This window comes from Nycticebus coucang, chromosome 12 (assembly GCF_027406575.1).
Source record: "Nycticebus coucang isolate mNycCou1 chromosome 12, mNycCou1.pri, whole genome shotgun sequence".
NCBI classification, from domain to species: domain Eukaryota; kingdom Metazoa; phylum Chordata; class Mammalia; order Primates; family Lorisidae; genus Nycticebus; species Nycticebus coucang.
Window position 1 is genome coordinate 105,838,568 of NC_069791.1, and position 19,158 is coordinate 105,857,725.

The 19,158-nt window shown below is 43.0% G+C and overlaps 1 protein-coding gene across 3 annotated transcripts in view; it reads right to left on the reverse strand.

Moving 5' to 3' along the window:
- USP7 (ubiquitin specific peptidase 7) overlaps positions 1-19,158 on the reverse strand; it is a 73,988-nt gene that overhangs the window by 30,874 nt on the left and 23,956 nt on the right. The window contains exons 1-4 of one of the 3 annotated variants that reach the window (XM_053557338.1): positions 14,655-14,672; positions 8,769-8,873; positions 2,869-3,067; positions 653-791 (exon numbers count right to left, since the gene is read on the reverse strand). In XM_053557338.1, coding sequence (XP_053413313.1) covers positions 653-791; positions 2,869-3,067; positions 8,769-8,778 — 348 coding nt within the window. In that variant the 5' untranslated portion in view covers positions 8,779-8,873; positions 14,655-14,672. Of the gene's footprint in view, positions 1-652; positions 792-2,868; positions 3,068-7,841; positions 8,012-8,768; positions 8,874-14,654; positions 14,673-19,158 lie in introns of those variants that run through there. The other 2 variants (XM_053557336.1, XM_053557337.1) reach the window with 2 other exon arrangements.

The following is a 19,158-nucleotide window of genomic DNA, read 5'->3' on the forward strand; positions in this document are numbered from 1 at the left end:
AAACTTAGTGTATTGGGAGCTGCTTTCCAATGTTTAACTAAAAGTTAAGACTTGAATCCAGAAGGCTGGACCTTTTTTTTGAGACGGAGTCTCATTTTGTCGCCCTTGGTAGAGTGCCGTGACGTCACAGCTCACAGCAACCTCAAACTCTTGGGCTTAAGCGGTTCTCTTGCCTCAGCCTCCGAAGTAGCTGGGACTACAGGCGCCCAGCTATTTTTTGTTGCAGTTGCCACTGCTGCTTTAGCTGGCCAGGTTCGAACCTGCCGCCCTCTGTATATGAGGCTGATGCCCTACCCACTGAGCAACAGGTGCCACCCCTGGATTTTTTTTGAGATGAGATCTCACTCTGTCACCCAAGCAAAGTGCAGAGGCATGATCAAGGTTCACTGTAGCCTTGAATTTCTGGACTCAAGCAATACACCTGCCTCCACCTCCTGAGTAGCTGGGTCAACAGCCACATAAAACCATGCCCAGCTCAGATAGCTGATAAAACCCTAAGCTAGGAAACTGGAGAAAATCTAAGTTTACAGACACCTGTCCAAGTTGCAAAGCAAGAATCTGACTCTAAAATGAATAGAAGGATTTGAAGAATTAAAGAATTAAGGGAGTAAGTCATAATGTAAGGATTTTTCAGACTCAAATTCTTACTTACACTCCAGGCCATAAAATTGGAAAATCCCCAATCATTTTCTTTATGGAAGAACAAATGACTAATGCGCCGACTGAACGACTTCTCATCATCTCTGTAATTTATTATCTTCAGCACTGCTTGCGCATGACAAGACCATGACCTGTTTAAAAAAACCAACAGTCTAAGCCTTAATGGACTTTTTTAACTGATGTTAAGTCCCTCTTGCATTTTCTTTCTCTCTCCTTTTGGGCTGGGAGGATGAAGGTGAGACAGGGGTATATTTACCTTGAATAGAATGGGTTTTGTAGGGGACGGGTGTCCCAATGTAACCCATAGTGATTTAGCTCATGCTTTTACTTTTTAATTCCTAAGAAGTTTAAAGCCAAATATTTCACTTTATAAGATTACAGATCTGAAAAGAATAGAAATGAAATAGTAGACACCTAGTAAGCCTCAGTTATGATAAAGGTGTCACTTCTTAGCATCACTTTTGTACCTGGAGCTCCAAGTGACCGTGGCACCTCTCAATTTTTTTTGAGACAGAGCCTCAAGCTGTTGCTCTGGGTAGAGTGCCATAGCATCACAGCTTATAGCAACCTCCAACTCCTGGGCTCAAGCAAGTCTCCTGTCTCCGCCTCCCAAGTAGCTGGGACCACAGGCGCCTGCCACAACGCCCGGCTAATTTTTGGTTGCAGCCATCATTGTTGTTTGGCAGGCCCAGGCTGGATTCGAACCTGCCAGCTCAGGTGTATGTGGCTGGCACCTTCGCTGCTTGAGCCACAGGCACTGAGCCCACCTCTCAAATTCTTAAGATGCCCCGTAACACATTTCAGGGAAGAAGCAGTACTGAACACAGGTTAGTGGGTAGGCTGCACAGGTTAGTGGGTAGGCTCTCACAGCTGTGCTCTCCCACCCAGGCATCATGCATGGGCACTGAATTACCATCACCAGAGTGCTACTGCACAAGATTCTAGCATGGAGTAGACCACAAAAGGGACTCTGGATCAAGGCTTAAAAACACCAACCGCGCCCCCACATTAAAGTCCACTAAAGGTCTGCAATTAAAGCAGGCTCTCTAAATGAATGTCACAACTCAACTCTGAAGTGGCTTGAGACTCTTCTCAACAGTGTCATGTGGGCTTGCTGAGGATGCTGATACTGGGTATGAACAGCTCACTTTTCCCAAACTACAACTGAGGCTAACACTGTCTATCAGACTAAAATGAATCCAGCCCTAACACTCACTGGATCACACCATATTGTGAAGAGAAGGAGAAAAACTAACCTATAAACAGGTCCTGACTGCATAATAAATATGGCTTGGTACTTCTTAAACATTAAAAGAAAATGAATTGTATTCCCTGAGACATTTACAAAGCAGCTAAGCCAGTGCCCTTTGAGAATATTTTTATTGAGGACTCCAAAGGGTCACTATTGGGGTGGAGGGGAGACTAGGAGAGCTGTGGTCCAAACAATACCTTTTCCTTGCTCTTACATGTAGAAGAGCAATAAAGTAATTTACATTCCTCTCAAACAATCTCTGTTAACTAAGCTCTTGATAAAAGTTGAATAGTAATAGTTATTGTGATTATGAGATTCATAAATGTTCGACAATGATTCAATAGGTATAAAGTTTGAAACACTCATAAAAATGTGATGACCGATCCTTATTTTCATTTAAATATAAGAACAATCAAGATTTTTCTCAGTATTAAGAAAGTATATACTTCCTTTATTTTGTATAATACTATACATTTCCTTTAAGAAATTTCACAAATTTTAAAATGTTCCTAAAGTCAGAGGCCCATGTTGCAAATCCCTCAAATAATGTTTAATTTGTACTTACTGAGTGCTCCCTAGGGCAGGGTTATCACACAGTGTAAAGGATGTCTGACCCTGACAACTGCAGATTTCCCCTTCAGACAAATGTTACTGGTAGATAAGAATTAAGTCTGGCAACTCAATGGTCAGCTAGTTCAGATGGACCTTGTTTCCATGGGCTGGCAGAGAGTCTAACATACTATCTTTAGTTTTTTGTTTGCAAGACAAAAATATACTTTTCTTGTTTGGATATTATCCATATTATCCAGGGAAACCATCTAATTTAAAATCAGAGGGCTATATAGAGGGAATAAGACGATTTAAAACGAAATTGAGTTAGGCTGATCAAATTTGGCTTCTAAAAATATAATACAACTATTTGTGGATTTGTAGTTGCATCATTTAAACGGTCTTACGTGGAATCAGATTCAGCATTGCACTGGAGAAAGAATCCCACGCTTTTTTGGTGTGGTCTGTCTGGATAAAAGCGTGGCATCACCATAATCTTCCATGGCAGATTTCGCACAAAACATGGAGGGCTAAGGACCGACTCACTCAGTCTGCTGAAGCGCTCGACAGTGAACTGAAATGTTGCCTCGGAGCGCCAACTGGTGTCTGCAAGAAAAAACATCATCAATCATGGAGCCCAGGCACTGACAGCGCTAGCATAAACTGGAAAAACCTTTTCTATACAATCCTGATCTAGCTACTAAAAAACTTAATTATTTGGAAAAATCAGTTCCAGTTTATTTAAAAGCTTAAAACTGAAATGCCATATAGTTTCTGAATGAATGAATCCTTCCTTTTGAGTTCCAACTCAGAGGGCTAACAACATACACTTGTCTTTCCTTTTAGACTTTGGTGTGATAAGAATGCCTACTAAATTTCAACCTCCAAGTAATCCTGGGCTCCAGGTGAGTGGAGAGACTGAGAGAAAGGAAGGAAATGGCTCATAAACATGTGGAGGGCAAGACTTGAAGGCTGGCCTGAGGCTAGAGAGGGAATGCAGGGAGCAGGGAATGCAGACACTTAAAGACTCCATAGAGGAGGGGACGGCCATTGCCTGAAAGCACAACACTGCTCAGAGGCAGGAAGATGGCTACCAGTCAGCCTAAAAACAAATGTTAACTCATTAGTTCACAATTTTTGTGAAACATCAGCCTGGACTACCTATAAGGGAATGGAGGGCAGAGGAGAATGGAGAGGGGAGGGAAGAAAAAAGGGGGAAGGAAGGAAGGAAAGAAAGAAAAGAAAGGAAGAAGGCCAGTATTCTATTCCATATGAATAATATAAATTGTTAATAAAGCCAAAGGCAAGTTTAAGAAATGAAGGTTTCGTGCCTCTTAGCTAAAGCTCAAATGAAGCTCTCATTTAAAACTCCATCTTTTACTGCTGATGGTATGGTGCCTATTCATTTTCCGATGGCTACAAGTCAATCAGTTTTGACAAACTCCGCAGTGTCCCAGTGTTTGCTTCTGAAACCACACCTGTCAAGGGACAGTCCTCCCGCACCCACCCCATTGGCGTGTTACCAAACCATTCTTTCATACAACAAATTTAATTGCTGCAATGTCGGATGACTGGCTGTCAGGAGACCCCAGGTCCACAATGCTTGGCCTTGCCCTCCAGAGTAATAAGCAGTCCCTACACAGCCCTCCTGGCTTAGAATCTGGGGCTATTTGCTATCTATGACCCCCAGCTCCCCATAGCACAAAATGAGACTTGCAGGCTTGGGTGATAAGCATGTTAATAAGAACACACCCCCATCCTTATCCTCAAACCCCTGAAGGCAGTCACTATGGGATCCCACAATCCATCAACCTCCAGAGTTCACTAACAACTGAGTTCTCATATCCGCCACTTAACATTGTACTAAAATTGCACTGAGTTTGCTCTTAAGAAAACATGTCCATCAGTCCCCAGCAGAGGGTGGTATTCTTTACCAACAAGGAAAATCAGAAGTATGTGTGACGTTAGCACTTTCCCCTTGTTTTAAATACTCTTCATCCCACATTCTTTTATTTCACATAACCCTGCTCAATTGTTTACAGCAGAAGCACTTTGAAAGGCAGAACAGCTGAAAGAGGTGAATCTCAGCTAAGAGAAGTATTAATTCAAGCCTCTTTAAGTGCTAGGTAATACCCTAACTCCTTTGTGGGATAAAAGTCAACTAAAGGCAAGGAACTTGTTCAAAATAACCACATCTTTGATAGTTTAGAAGAAAAGTTTTTCCCTGTGTTTTTATGGACACAAAGCACAACTGAACAGCACTTAAATCCTACAAGATAGATAAAGGTAGATATAACTTAATTTCTACTTTTTAGGTTGGAGACAGGCTCACTGTCTTACAAAATGACAAAGGAAGACTTCCACTCAAGATTTGCTGACACACTAAGAACACTGCCCCTGCCTTCTGGTTTTGTGTTACTCTTATAGTGTAACACACCGCTTCACAGCAAATAAGCAGCACGCCATATGCACAGAACTGTACAGAAAAACCAACTGATACAAAACCAGCCCAGGATTTAAAAAGGTCTATGTGGGAGGTTAGCCTCTCTTCCAGCCTTCTAACTCATCTTTTTTTATATCATTCAGCTCCTTGCATTTTATATACACAAAAGTCAACACACAAATTGTTTTCTGTTCTTCTACCTTACACTTTAGTCAACTTGCTGAAATATTCTCTGAACCTTAAATAGAGCCAACTGTTCTTATTGTCGCCACAAGGCACACAGGCGGCTAGCTGAGCGGCACTGCTAGTCACAGCACATTCCTCGGTGCCCCTCTGAGCAGTGGTCAGTTCTGACTTGTTGGATTACATGACCAGATATCTGCCTCACACTCAAAGCACATTTCTTAGAAAAGAATTATCTTATACATTCTGCTAATACAGAAAGGTTAGATGAGACTTCATGGGAATAAAAGCCTCACTTTAGTGCCTCTAAACTCTTCATACTAACAGAATAACTGAAAATTCACATTAAATACTAAAGGGTCAAGCAAGAAGGGCCTGCAGCAAGATGTAGACTTGAAACCCATCTTCAACTGCTGAGACTAACCCGACTGTCCTCCCATGACATTACATAAGACCGACCGATAGAAAGGTGTTTGCCCAAGAAAATAGTTACAATGAAACATGGGATCCAATGTACTGTTTTGCAATTTCCTATGGGTCTATAATTTTAAAACTTTTTAAAGGGTGGAGCCTGTGGCTCACTGAGTAGGGTGAGGGCCCCATATACCGAGGGTGGCGGGTTCAAACCCAGCCCCAGCCAAACTGCAACAAAAAAATAGCCAGGCGTTGTGGTGGGCGCCTGTAGTCCCAGCTGTTCAGGAGGCTGAGGCAAGAGAATCGCGTAAGCCCAAGAGCTGGAGGTTGCTGTGAGTCCTGTGATGTCATGGCACTCTACTGAGGGCGGTAAAGTGAGACTGTCTCCACAAAAAAAACAAAAAAACTTTTTAAAAATTAAGAGAACTATGAAGGACACCCTGTATTCTAGATAGACAAATGTGCCTAAATGCCACTGGACCATGATTTTATCATAAATGCCAACACAAGAAGTTTCTGCTTGCTGCAGTCATCACATACACTCAGCCAGACTTCATGATAACCCACTACCTCCCCGTCCTGCCCCCAAGACCTCTGTAGGGGCCACTGCAGTTATCATATAATACAGAGCTCCCACTGTGCCCATTCTCAGTCCAATCACCTCTTTGTAGGGCAGAGACCAAAGGCAAGGACAGAAAGAGAATGCTTCAGATTCTTAAATCAGAGGTTAGCCTGAAATCTCCTGAAATGATACTACTGTAGTAATTCTATCAATCCTCAAATACTCATTAACTTTATTCAAGTCCTAGTCAATACCTGGGAATTACTTAGGCTTCAGGGAGATGAATAATCTAAATCTAGAACTATGTAGATTTCAGATGGCTGCATTTGTGCTAAAATACCCTTGGCCATCTTAAGGGAAAAAGTGAAAAACTAAAATAAATGCACAGTAGACATGTACTATGTGTTAACAGAATTTTTAACTTCTCTCTTCCTCAAAATGCTGGTATCCTTTAATGCACAGGACAGCCCCCCACAACATATTTCTGTCTCCCCCCAAGCCCTCCCCCTAATGGAAGAGTGGGAGATGTGAGCACCTGATGGCTCTGTGAAAACTAGACTAGGAGTGTCTCATCAGGTTGGGCCGGTACCTGCTCAAGTAGCTAAAAGTGATTCATGGACCCACGTCTGTTAGCAATAGCTTCTTAGACAAGCAGCTTCCCTTACTACAAAGTCAATTCATTGATACCAGGCTACAAAAAAACAAAAACAAAAACAAAAAACCTGTGATCCAGTGTTTCCTAGATTCTGTGTCCTAGTTTGAAACATTCAAAGGACATTCAAGGAAAGGAATCCTGAAATCCGGAGTCTTGGGGAATCATTAACAAAAATTCCTTTTGGAGAAGCAGTGTATATTATGATACTGATAGCTCTGAGATGTACTACAGTAAATAAGCTTGTTTAACATAGCATACCTCAGACTTCCTAGAATTCTGAACGCTTTCCACAACACACTTACACACCGCAAGAGTGTCTGACAATACACACTGCAGCTGAGAAAATACTGTCTGTCCTCAATTAAGACTTCTGGTCCGAGAATGAAAACCATCTCCCTCCCACTGTCTTTGCCCTCAAACAGATATTATCCCTTGGGTCTTTCAAAAGTCAACTAAAATTCTAACCCAGGAAAAAGTACAATTAAATATTACTTTCTTGTATAATACACTTTTTCCATTTGTGAATTCACAACAGGAACATTTCCACTTTAAGGCCCTATGTTCAATACCATTTACTACTAATAATTTAGTAAAATTTGCCTCAACAGTAAGAGATTTTTATCTACATTATGCCCTGGCAACAGTGACTCTCAACAGAGGTGACTTGGCCCCCCAGGGGACATTTGGCAAAGTCTAAAGACATCGTTAGTTATCATGGCTGTGGGTCCAGAGTGGGGCCAGGGGATGCTGGTATCCTTTAATGCACAGGACAGCCCCCCACAACATATTTCTGTCTCCCCCCAAACCCTCCCCCTAATGGAAGAGTGGGAGATATGAGCACCTGATGGCTCTGTGAAAACTAGACTAGGAGTGTCTCATCAGGTTGGACCGGTACCTGCTCAAGTAGCTAAAAGTGATCCCAGACACACACCTGGCACCTCAGAGCTGGCCATGCCTTCCCAAATGCACTTTCTGAATCACTTTTGGCATATCTGGTGTCTAAAATAAAACCACCAAAAGCCCAATAACCAAAGAAACCACACCCACACCATTGCCCTCAGTCTACAGTGGAAAGCGCACTCCACAGGAACAAAGCAGCGGGGTTTAGACCACGCCTCTTTACCTTCCTCAGATATTGCCTCAGCCAGCTGCCAGGGGGTAAACCGCACTGGGAGAGAACTCTCAACTACGGCTGCAGTTTCTCATGGAGGCTGAACTTTTGGCAGGAGGTCTGAACAGCAGTCCTTCTGGTGGTGCAGCCCGTGACTGATGATTTCTTTCAACTGCCCCGTTACTCCCCTGGGAAGGACACAACCCTCATGAGGATTGATGGACATGCTTTTTTGACAGAACATGGTTTCATATTACACTGCAAGATTCCAGGGGCCGCATAAAGCAATTACTGGCTGCTCCTTTCTCACAATTTTGACCTTATGAATGTTTAGGTCACATAATCTAACAAATTATGAGAAATAATTTTTAAAAAGAAAAGGTGATTTCCTAGACAAAACTGTCCATGCATGTACATATGCATATGTTTCCTCACCCAGAATCTACAGACCAACAGTGTGGGAGAATGAAGCCCCAAGCTGGAGTCAGATTTCACACCTATCAGGAGTGGTGGGAGGGGGGAGTTACCAGCTACAAAGGACTGACATTCACACTACTATGAGAATGCAATGGAAAGCCAAGTTCCAATGTCTAGAAAGTATCTTGCTGCAAACAAAAAAAGAAAGGAAAAGAAGATATGCTGTTTGTTGTTCTGAACCCTAACATGGCTGGAAAACTACAGGCATGAGTGAATACACACCTATTACAAACTACTGTACTTAAACCGTCTTGTCTAGGCTAGGGAGAATCAACTTACCTTGAAATTTTGTAGGCAATCTTGAAACTCAAAATGAAAACAGGATCTTAAGTTTTCCTCAGATTTAACCTCTTTTAAATTAACTGTTCTTAAATTCAGAAGTACTCAAGGAAAAACATATGGACCTGAATTTCTGACACTTTCTGCCCACGGCAAGTAAGCAATGTGCACGTATGTACTTACCATCCTCCATGTCTTCCTCCGTGTTGTTATGCCCATCGCTCAGGGCCACGTTCCCGTTGATAACAGGGTTTTGAGTAATTCTTGGAGGGTCATCTGTATCTCCAGCTTTAAAGAAAAAAGAGAAATGCCATGGATTTTACCTCTGTGGCTTAGATAAAACAAAAATACGTATTTTTGATGATGTCTAGCCACTAATAAATTCCAATTGTAACATAATAAAAATTCATTCTAAACCAAAAAGCATTTAGTAAATATAAACTTTTGTTGCTTAAGATGTTGAATGGAGGGCGGTGCCTGTGGCTCAAAGGAATGGGGCACTGGCCCCATATGTTGTAGGTGGTGGGTTCAAACCCAGCCCCAGCCAAAACCTACAAATAAATAAATAAATAAATAAATAAAATTAAAGATGTCGAATGGAATGTGAATTCGTGCTACACCACACTATAATCGGATTCATTTGCAGTACTTGATTATTCTGCACAGAATCTGTATGTAAAATTTCTCACATAACTCTAATTTTACAATAGCTAATAAGCTTAGATTTAAGAACCTATTTTGCAATATTTTTCTTAACAGTTTAAATTCAATCCTACAGACAATTTTGCCATGGAAAACATAAAATTGTCATCCTCAATTTTATGGATGGACAGTTAAGTTATAATAAAAAGAATATCGAAAATGCCGGGCATAGTGTCTCACACTGTAATCCTAGCACTTGGGGAGGCCAAGGCGGGTGGATCACTTGAGCTCAGGAGTTAGAGACCAGTCTAAACAAACAGCAAGATGCCATCTCCACTAAAAACAGAAAAAACTGAGACAAGAGGACCACTTGAGCAAGAGTCTGAGGTTGCTGTGAGCCATGATGATACCATGGCACTCTATTCAGGGCAACAGAGTGAGACTATCTCAAAAAAAAAAGGGGGGGGGGGAGCGCGGGGCCTTGGTGCCTGTAGTTCAGCAGCTAGGGTGCCGGCACATATACTGAAGCTGATAGGTTCAAACCCAGCCCAGGCCTGCCAAACAACAATGACAGCTACAAGAAATATCCAGGCATTATGGCGGGTGCCTATAGTCCAGCTACGTGGGAGGATGAGGCAAGAGAACTGCTTGAGCCCAAGAGTTTGAGGTTGCTGTGAGCTGTGAGGCCACAGCACTCTACCAAGGGCAACATAGTGAGACTGTCTCTAAATAAATAAATAAATGGAAATAATCTCGCCAAAAATCTGGCTTTAAAAACACGTAACAGAACCTTTCAAGTAATGAATGGCAAACGAGGTATAAACTCCAATTTTCTCTAAAGATGACACAACACAGGTCCACTGAAAAAGTACAGAAATACTTTAGAGTTTAAATAGTTTCATATTTCCCATTTAAATTTACTCATTCTTTGACACGGCAGACTAGTTCACTGTAACTAGGGCTGACCCATGATGCCTACACACTTGACTTTCCAGGGTGCGTTAGGCTTTCCAATAGAAATTAGAAGAGATACATGCTTTTTCAACAGCAAGGTAGGTGTATGTGAATGGCCTTCATATTTCAAGTCTTTCTGCTATTTAGACCAGCATGCAATTTGATTCAGCACCATGGACAGTGTCATTTCTTTCCCTGCAGGACCTTCCAAAATCCCAACTATCATATTACATCATAAAACCTTTCTAAGTATTTTCTAACTACATTGTGCCCCCCTCCCAAAAAGATCAAAAGAGCAAGAAACAGATACTGCCACATAAAACATTTAAGACGAAAACACGTAAGACCACTTTCTTCTTACTATATACACTTCCTTAAACATAAAAACCCATAATGTTTCTAAGAACAAAAATGGGTCCCTGGTACCTTAACCATTACAGCCTAAAGAAAAATTGGAATAGGTGGTTAAAGAAAGGAACTCAGGGGGCGGCACCTGTGGTTCAGTGAGCAGGGCGCCGGCCCCGTATGCCGAGGGTGGCGGGTTAAAACCCAGCCCCGGCCAAACTGCAACAAAAAAATAGCCGGGCGTTGTGGCGGGCGCCTGCAGTCCCAGCTACTCGGGAGGCTGAGGCAAGAGAATCGCCTAAGCCCAGGAGTTGGAGGTTGCTGTGAGCTGTGTGATGCCACGACACTCTACCGAGGGCCATAAAGTGACACTGTCTCTACAAAAAAAAAAAAAAAAAACAAAAAAAAAAACCAGAAAGGAACTCAGGTGTATATTCAAGAGACAACAACAGAAAGGAAAAAATTACTCTCGCTGGTAACTAGCTCCAATTCTCTAAGTAAAACGCATGCTAAGAAGGTCCTCAGATACACTTCAATCTTCTAAGACTATATCAAGTCATCATTTGTACAGTTTTACAGGGGAAAAAGAAGGCTTATTAAATAAATTATGGTACATTCCACCAAAGGAATGTCAGTGTACCTATATGGTATCTCCCTGAGACGTTTAGTTAAAAAAAGATAAAAAATTTAGTAGGGCGGTGCCAGTAGCTCAGTGGGTAGGACACCAGCCACATACACTGAAGGTGGCGAGTTCGAACCCGGGTCTGAGCCAGCTAAAACAACAATGACAACCACAGCAAAAAAACAGCCAGGTATTGTGGCGGGCACCTGTAGTCCCAGTTACTTGAGAGGCTGAGACAAGAGAATTGCTTAAGCCCTAGAGTTTGAGGTTATTGCTCTGAGCTGTGACGCCATGGCACTCTACGCAGGGTGACAGCTTGAGACTCTTGTCTCAAAAAAAGCAAACAAGTAATGTGTATCACATGCAACTTTTTTTTTAATAAAGGGCAAGAGTGAACAGAAATACATAAATTCTTATTTCTTTTACAAAATTCAAAAGGTTCCTACAGAACACTGGGAGGGTATGTAAGAATCTACTGGCAGGTTCTGCAGAAGCAGTTTGCTTGCAGTATACTGTTCTACTGCTATAGAACGTAGTTTAAAAGCATTTAAGGAGGGCAGCACCTGTGGCTCAGTGAGTAGGGCGCCGGCCCCATATACCAAGGGTGGTGGGTTCAAACCCAGCCCCGGCTGAACTGCAACAAAAAAATAGCCGGGCATTGTGGCGGACGCCTGTAGTCCCAGCTGCTTGGGAGGCTGAGGCAAGAGAATCACATAAGCCCAAGAGCTGGAGGTTGCTGTGAGCCGTGTGATGCCACGCACTCTACCGAGGGCAGTAAAATGAGACTCTGTCTCTACCAAAAAAAAAAAAAGCATTTAAGGAGAAAAATAACAGAACATTATCTCTGTACAAGATAACACATCCTTTCTAAAATTTGGATATGTAAATGTAAGCAGTCTAAATGGTGGTGAATTATAAATATAAAGCAAACTGAGTAGCGGTCTACAGTTGAACTCGAATCTCCTGAGCAACAGCCCATCTTTTACATCCAAATTAACATTCGTGTTGGTTTGGCCAATTTGACCCTTTCCACCCAACTGACCCAGAAAAAGTGATCAAGTTCAGTGAAAAATGGCCAAAAGTGGCTGGTTGGTCCACTGTGCATATGAGGAACAGGGCCCAGACCACAACAGGTCCTATGAAGGCCCCACTCAACTGCTTAAGGCAATTTGAGTCGAACGCCTACAGGGCTGAACAGCCAGGTTTTTTTGTTTTTCTTTTCTTTTTTTTTTTTTTGTAGAGACAGAGTCTCACTTTATGGCCCTCGGTAGAGTGCCGTGGCATCGCACAGCTCACAGCAACCTCCAGCTCCTGGGCTTAAGCGATTCTCTTGCCTCAGCCTCCCGAGTAGCTGGGACTACAGGCGCCCGCCACAACACCTGGCTATTTTTTTGTTGCAGTTTGGCCGGGGCTGAGTTTGAACCCACCACCCTACTCACTGAGCCACAGGCGCCGCCAAAGAATATCCAGTTATTTTTAATGTTCCTCACAAATTAGGTAGTTGCACAAGAGGATTAAAAAATTTAATTAAGATGAGGTAAATCCATAGACCAGTTAAACAATGAAAGTACTCAACAGCCACAAAAAAATTGTACGAGGCTTCCAGCATAAACAAAAAGACTGCCTTCTTTTATCATCAAAGACAAATGTGTGAGATTGGCATATACACATTTACTGCTGAAATTTTGTTAAGACATCGTGACTCTGGCCAAACATGAACTATAGCATTTTTTTAAGAGACAGAGTCTCACCTTGGTGCCTGTAGCACAGTGGTTACAGCACTAGCCACATGCACCAAGGCTGGCAGGTTCGAGCCCTGCCAGGACCAGCTAACCAACAATGACAAATGCAACAAAAAAAGAGCCAGGCATTGTGGCAGGTGCCTGTAGTTCCAGCTACTTGGGAGGCTGAGGCAAGAGAATCGCTTAAGCCTAACAGTTAGAGGTTGCTGAGAGCTGTGACATCACAGCACTCTACCTAGGGTGACATAGTGAAACTCTATCTCAAAAATAAATAAAAACAAAAAAGAGAGACAGAGTCTCAACTCTGTCACCAAGCTAGAATACAGTGGTTCCATTACCATTCACTGGAGCCTCAAACTCCTGGCCTCAAGCAAACCTCTTGCCTCAGCCTCCCAACCTGCTAGGATTATAGGTGTGTGCCACCTTGCCCAGCCAGTACTAATTTTGACAAATAAATATCTGAAATAAGTCTAGGGACACATTTGTCAAACATCAAGGACAATGTACAATGCCTCAAACAATTCCTGGATATATGAAATGTCTATGGAAAAAATAATTATCATACAAAATACAGGACAGTTTCTATTACTTATGATGTGTAATCCTTTTGCCAATAAATCTTGACAACTATCAAAGACATACATTTACAGGTATATTAAAAGGCACAAAGTATCTACTTTTTAGAAATAGAAAATAGTCCTAAGGCCTACGCCCCCTTTTCTTTCACTGAGGGTGCCTATGTGTATGTTCAGCTTTCTTCCCATTGACTTCTATTTGTGACATCATAACAGAACCACTATCCCAAAGAACACTTGCCAATCACTATGGAAATTAGGCAGTATTCATTCAGCATCTGAATCTCACCTCTGGATGAGCTGAATCAGAAAAAAAAACAGAATTCAATTTGTTGGCTTTGACATTTTCTGTCACTTAAGAATGATTTCTCAAACCTCCCCTCAAAAGGTGGCAAGGGGGTCAGAAACACACCAAACACCACAATAAGACGTCATAGCCTTCCAACCCATAGCCACATACTGCCACCAGGTGGTGCCTTGGCCACAAAGATCCAGCTCAGATCAGTGGCAGGTTCACAGGCCCACAGATTCTCCTTACTACTGGTGACAACTAAGCAACCAAAACTTTAAGATAGGTCCGAAATGAGCCTCAGAGGACATCTTAATCCCAACACTGCAACTTCACCCTGAATTCCATGTCAAAACCGCTCTGACTTCTGCTTGGTCCTTCCTCCCTTGCCCTCTGTCTTCCTGTCTCCCTATATTGAACTCATTTTTAAATATTTAAAATAGAGGTTACCAGTGGCTCACTCCTATAATCCTAGCACTCTAGGAGGCCAAGGCAGGTGGACTGCCCTAGTTCATGAGTTCAAAACCAGCCTGAATCAGAGTGAGACTGCATCTCTAAAAATAGCTGGGTGTCTCTAAAATAGCTAGGCATTGTGGGCGCCTGTAGTACCAGCTACACAGGAGGCAGAGGCAAGAGAATTGCTTGAGCCCAAGAATTTGAGGTTGCTGTAAGCTATGATGCCACGGCACTCTACCAAGGGCGACTAAGACTGTCTCAAAAAATACAAAAATAAATAAAATAAAGGTTACCATGGTAAATTAGAAAACAGTATGTTTCTATACATAAATTTTAGACTAAAATACTATTTTTTGATTTGTGAGCCCCAAATATATTTCAAGGTTGTTTAGAAGTGTTGGTATTGGTTATCTAAACCCATTGCTATCTGAAATCCTGAATCACCTTCTTGTCCAAGCCTGCAGTTCCCAGCCATGTCCGCATGGCTCTGCAGTAGAGTCTGCTGGGGGTCGGATAGGGAGGTTCTCTCACCCACATCAAAGTGACTGCATAGAATCTCCAAGAACTCTACCTCAGCATTCTTTTCTCTTTTTTTAAGGCATCACAGAAAATTCTTATCTTTATAGCCTGAAACATACTCAGGCAACCTCCTCTATTTAGATAAGCCAAAGCAGTGCAGGAACAGAACAAGGATGTTAATGGGAACTGGTGAAATCCCAGAACGTCATCTCAGGTTTGGTTCACAGTAACATACCACAGTCACTTCCTCAGTTGTTTGTGATAAACACACTGTGCTGATATAAACTAACTGGAGAAACTGGGTGAGGAATACATGGGAACTCTTTATACTAACTCTGCAACTTTTCTGTGTATCTGAAATTACTGCAAAATTAAAAGCTAATTTTAAAAAGACAAATTTTATTTTAGAAAGCCCTCTCAAGCCTAAGAAGCAAGGAAAATGGCTGATAGAAACTTTAAAATGAAAATTTCAACATTATTATGCATCCACATGGGCCGTGACTTGAAATTCTCAAGCAATTAAAGGTAGGAAAAACAAAAAGCCCGGCACTGTGGCTTACGCCTGAAATCCCAGCACTTGGGAGGCTGGGGTGAGTGGACTGCCTGAGCTCACAGATTTGAGACCAGCCTAAGCCAGAGCAAAACCTTGTCTCTGAAAATAACCGGGCATTGTGGCGAGTGCCTGTAGTCCCAGCTACTTGGGAAACTGAGGTAAGAGAATCGTTTAAGCCAAGGACTTTGAGGTTGCTGTGAACTATGATGCCACAGCACTCTACTGAGGGTGACAAAGTAAGACTCTGTCTCAAAAAAAAAGGGCAATTTGATATTCAAAACACAAAAGGCTTTCCACACAGATGCTGGGGGCAATTATACAAAAGCAGAGCTGTTTCAGACAGACCAGCCAGGCTGCAGAGCTTGCATCTATGTTGGAATATGAATAACAGAAAAAACATTCAACATGTGGGAAGAATCTAAAATTTGCTTCAAGTATTTCAGGAATCATTATCTCCAATTTACTGAAACTAATGTCATGTGCCAGGACTGGTACAACATCCTCAGGGAATATTCCCAGGCCCTGACGTAGAGTGGGGCAGGGTTTTCTCCCCTTTTATTAAAGGAGCCACAGTTAAAACAAATTCAGCTAAAACAGGGGTCAGGGCTGGACTGCTAAAGGTTAAGTGTCCATAGTGAACAGGTAGACTTCTTCCTTACCATTATTCCCTAATCAATATAGTATAACAACTATTACATTGTATTAGATATTATAAGCGACTCAGATATAATTAAGTATATGGAAAGATGTGTGGAGGTTACATGTAAATATTACACCATTATATAAGAGACTTGAGCACCTGAGGGTTTTGTTATGGAGGTCCTGGAGCCAATCTCCCACAAATAGTAAGGGATGAACGACTGTACAGAGACCTCAAAATGCTCTTTCTACCACTTTCTCCTTCTAGCAGCACCATCCTGCAAAACCACAATACTTAGTATCACGAACAGGATCCTGATGCTGACATAATCCACCAATCCTATTAAGTCACCTCCGTATCCATTTGTACTCATTGTTTGTGTTCAGCTGAGTAGTATACTTTTATCCCGTGTGCAAGTCTGGGGCCACCACCAGTCAGGACAGTGAACGGTCCCAATATCACGAGGACCCCTCCAGGTGCCCCTTTGTAGCCACTCCGGTTCTTTCATGAGTGCTCCTCTATGATCTCTAGCAAAATTTATGAATTCTCCATCTCTGTAAATGTTATTTAAAAAATGTTATATAACAAACATGCAGCTGGTGACAATTTTGTTCTTTTATACTGCTAAGTATGATTCCGTGGTAGGAATGTACCACTGCTACCATTCACCTGCTGACAACTGGGTTGTTTCCAGATGGGGGTCTTACAAATAAAGTGGCTGTGAACATTTCTGTACAGGTCCTGGGTTTTCAAACTCTCAGCACAAGCTATCCTCCTGCCCCAGCCTCCCAAGTAGCTGTAAGTACAGGTACCATGCCAGCTAATTTTTCTATTTTTTTGTAGAGACGAAGTCTCACTATGTTGCTCAGGCTGGTCTCCAACTCCTGAGTAAAGGAGATGTCCCACCTCGGCCTCCCCAAGTGCTGGGATTATAGGTGTGAGTCACAGCAACTGGCCTATTTAATTTTTAAATAGCTTATATCATTATGTTATGATTTATTCAACCACTGCCCTACACAGAACTGTTTCCATTTTTTTTGGCCACTCTGAACATCCTACCCTTCTGACCCACCACTTCCATCGTGCTCCTTGTCTCCAGGTTGTTTTTCTTTTTTTTTTTTTTTTGGTTGAAGTTTTTGGCCAGGGCTGAGTTTGAACCCAGCACCTCCGCATATGGGGCCGGTGCCCTACTCGTTGAGCCACAGGCACTGCCCCAGGTTGTCTTTCTCAAACACATCTTGCCTCTGCAATAGTTAGTTACCTGTGCTTTGTCCAGTGGCAGACATTAAGAACCACACCGCCGGGTGGCACCTGTGGCTCAGTGAGTAGGGCGCTGGCCCCATATACTGAGAGTGGCAGGTTCAAACCCAGCCCCAGCCAAACTGCAACAACAACAAAAAAGAACCACACTGCCAAAGGCTCTGAATAGCTACCTCACCTGACCAACTGATCAGCCTCCCTGCACACACAATGCAGGAGAACACCTTCACTTCTTCAAATCAGTGGAAGATAAGAAGATGTACTTAGGAACAACTAAGAAACTAGGTGCCACCATCAGAGGGAGGGTAGGGGTTACTATAGGATCAACAAGCCCAGGCTAGGGGGTAGGGTCAGATGTGAACAGTTGTAACTATGCCCTTGCACCAGGAAGGAGGTAGGGAGCCAGAGAACCCTCCAGGCATCCAAGGAAACCTGGATGGTGGCAACCAAGAGACAATGAGTTACCGTACACTGAGAAACCCGAGAGCTGATTTTGGGACAGACCTAATGCCTAGTGTGCAGGAAATACCAGAAACTGGTGTGAGCACAGTCCCCTCAAAGACTACTCTAATTTTTTTGACACAGAATCTCAAACTACTGCCCCAGGTAGAGTGCCATAGCGTCACAGCTCACAGCAACCTCCAAATCTTGGGCTTACGTGATTCTCTTGCCTCAGCCTCCCAAGCAGCTGGGAATACAGGCGCCCACCACAACATCTGGCTATTTTTTATTGCAGTTGTCATAGCTGGCCTGGGCCGAATCCAAACCCGCCACCTTTGGTGTATGTGGCCAGCACCCTACCCACTGAGCAACAGGCGCTGCCCCCCTCAAAGATTCTTCTAACGCGGAACTAAGGCTGGGCCTCAGCTAAGGCCTTGGATACATCCAGTCCTCAGACAGAGCCTGGAGTTGAGAAAGGAGCAAAGTTTTTTTTGAAACAGAGTCTTATTATGTTGCCCTCAGTAGAGGCGTCACAGCTCACAGCAACCTCAAACTCTTGGACTTCAGTGATTCTCTTGCTTCAGCCTTCCAAGTAGCTGGGGCTATAGGCGTCAGACACAACACCTGGGTATTTTTTGTTGCAGTTGTCATTGTTGATTTTAGCTGGCCTGGGCCAGGTTCAAACCACCAGCCTTGGTGTATGTGGCCAACACCCTACCCACTGAGCTACTCAGGAGTAAAGTTCTTAAAAGGGTACAGTAAGGTCAGGAATCACAAGTCAGAATTATAGCTGCTCCCACCAGGGATCTAAAAAACAGTCCTTTTTCTTTTTATTCTTTTTTTTTGGCACAGTTTTTGACTGGGGCTGGGTTTGAACCCGCCACCTCCGGCATATGGGACCGGTGCTCTACCACTTTGAGCCACAGTCGCGGCCCTTCTTTTTATTCTTTTTTTGCAGTTTTTGGTTGGGGCCGTGTTTGAACCCACCACATCCGGTATATGGAGCCGATGCCCAGCTCCTTTGAGCCACAGGCACCACCCCAAAATAGTCCTTTTTCCTTTCCAGAATGTAGCACTTGTAGTTGACCATACCCTTACTGGGTAGAAAGAAGGTGCAACCCAGGCAACAAGACCCTTTCTTGCCAATCAGCTTGCCAACCCAGTTACAAAGATGCCCAAATATTAAGACTTCCCGGCCCTTACCGCCTTTGTACCTGATGAAGTACCAGAAACCTTTAAAGTATTTCAAAAATAACCATTAAAGACTTTTCTGGCTATGCATGGCAGCCCATGTCTGTAATCCCAGCACTTAGGAAGGCTGAGGTAAAAGGATCACTTGAGACCTGGAGTTTGGGATTTGCCCGAGCAAAGACCTTCATTTCTACAAAAAATGAAAAAAAGTTAGCCAGCACGTGGCGCACACCTATATTCCCAGCTGCTCAGGAGGCCGAAGCAGAAGGATCGCTTCAGCCCTAAAGTTCAAGAATTCAGTGAGCTATGATGTGGCCACTGCACTCCAGGCTAGGTAGCAGAGT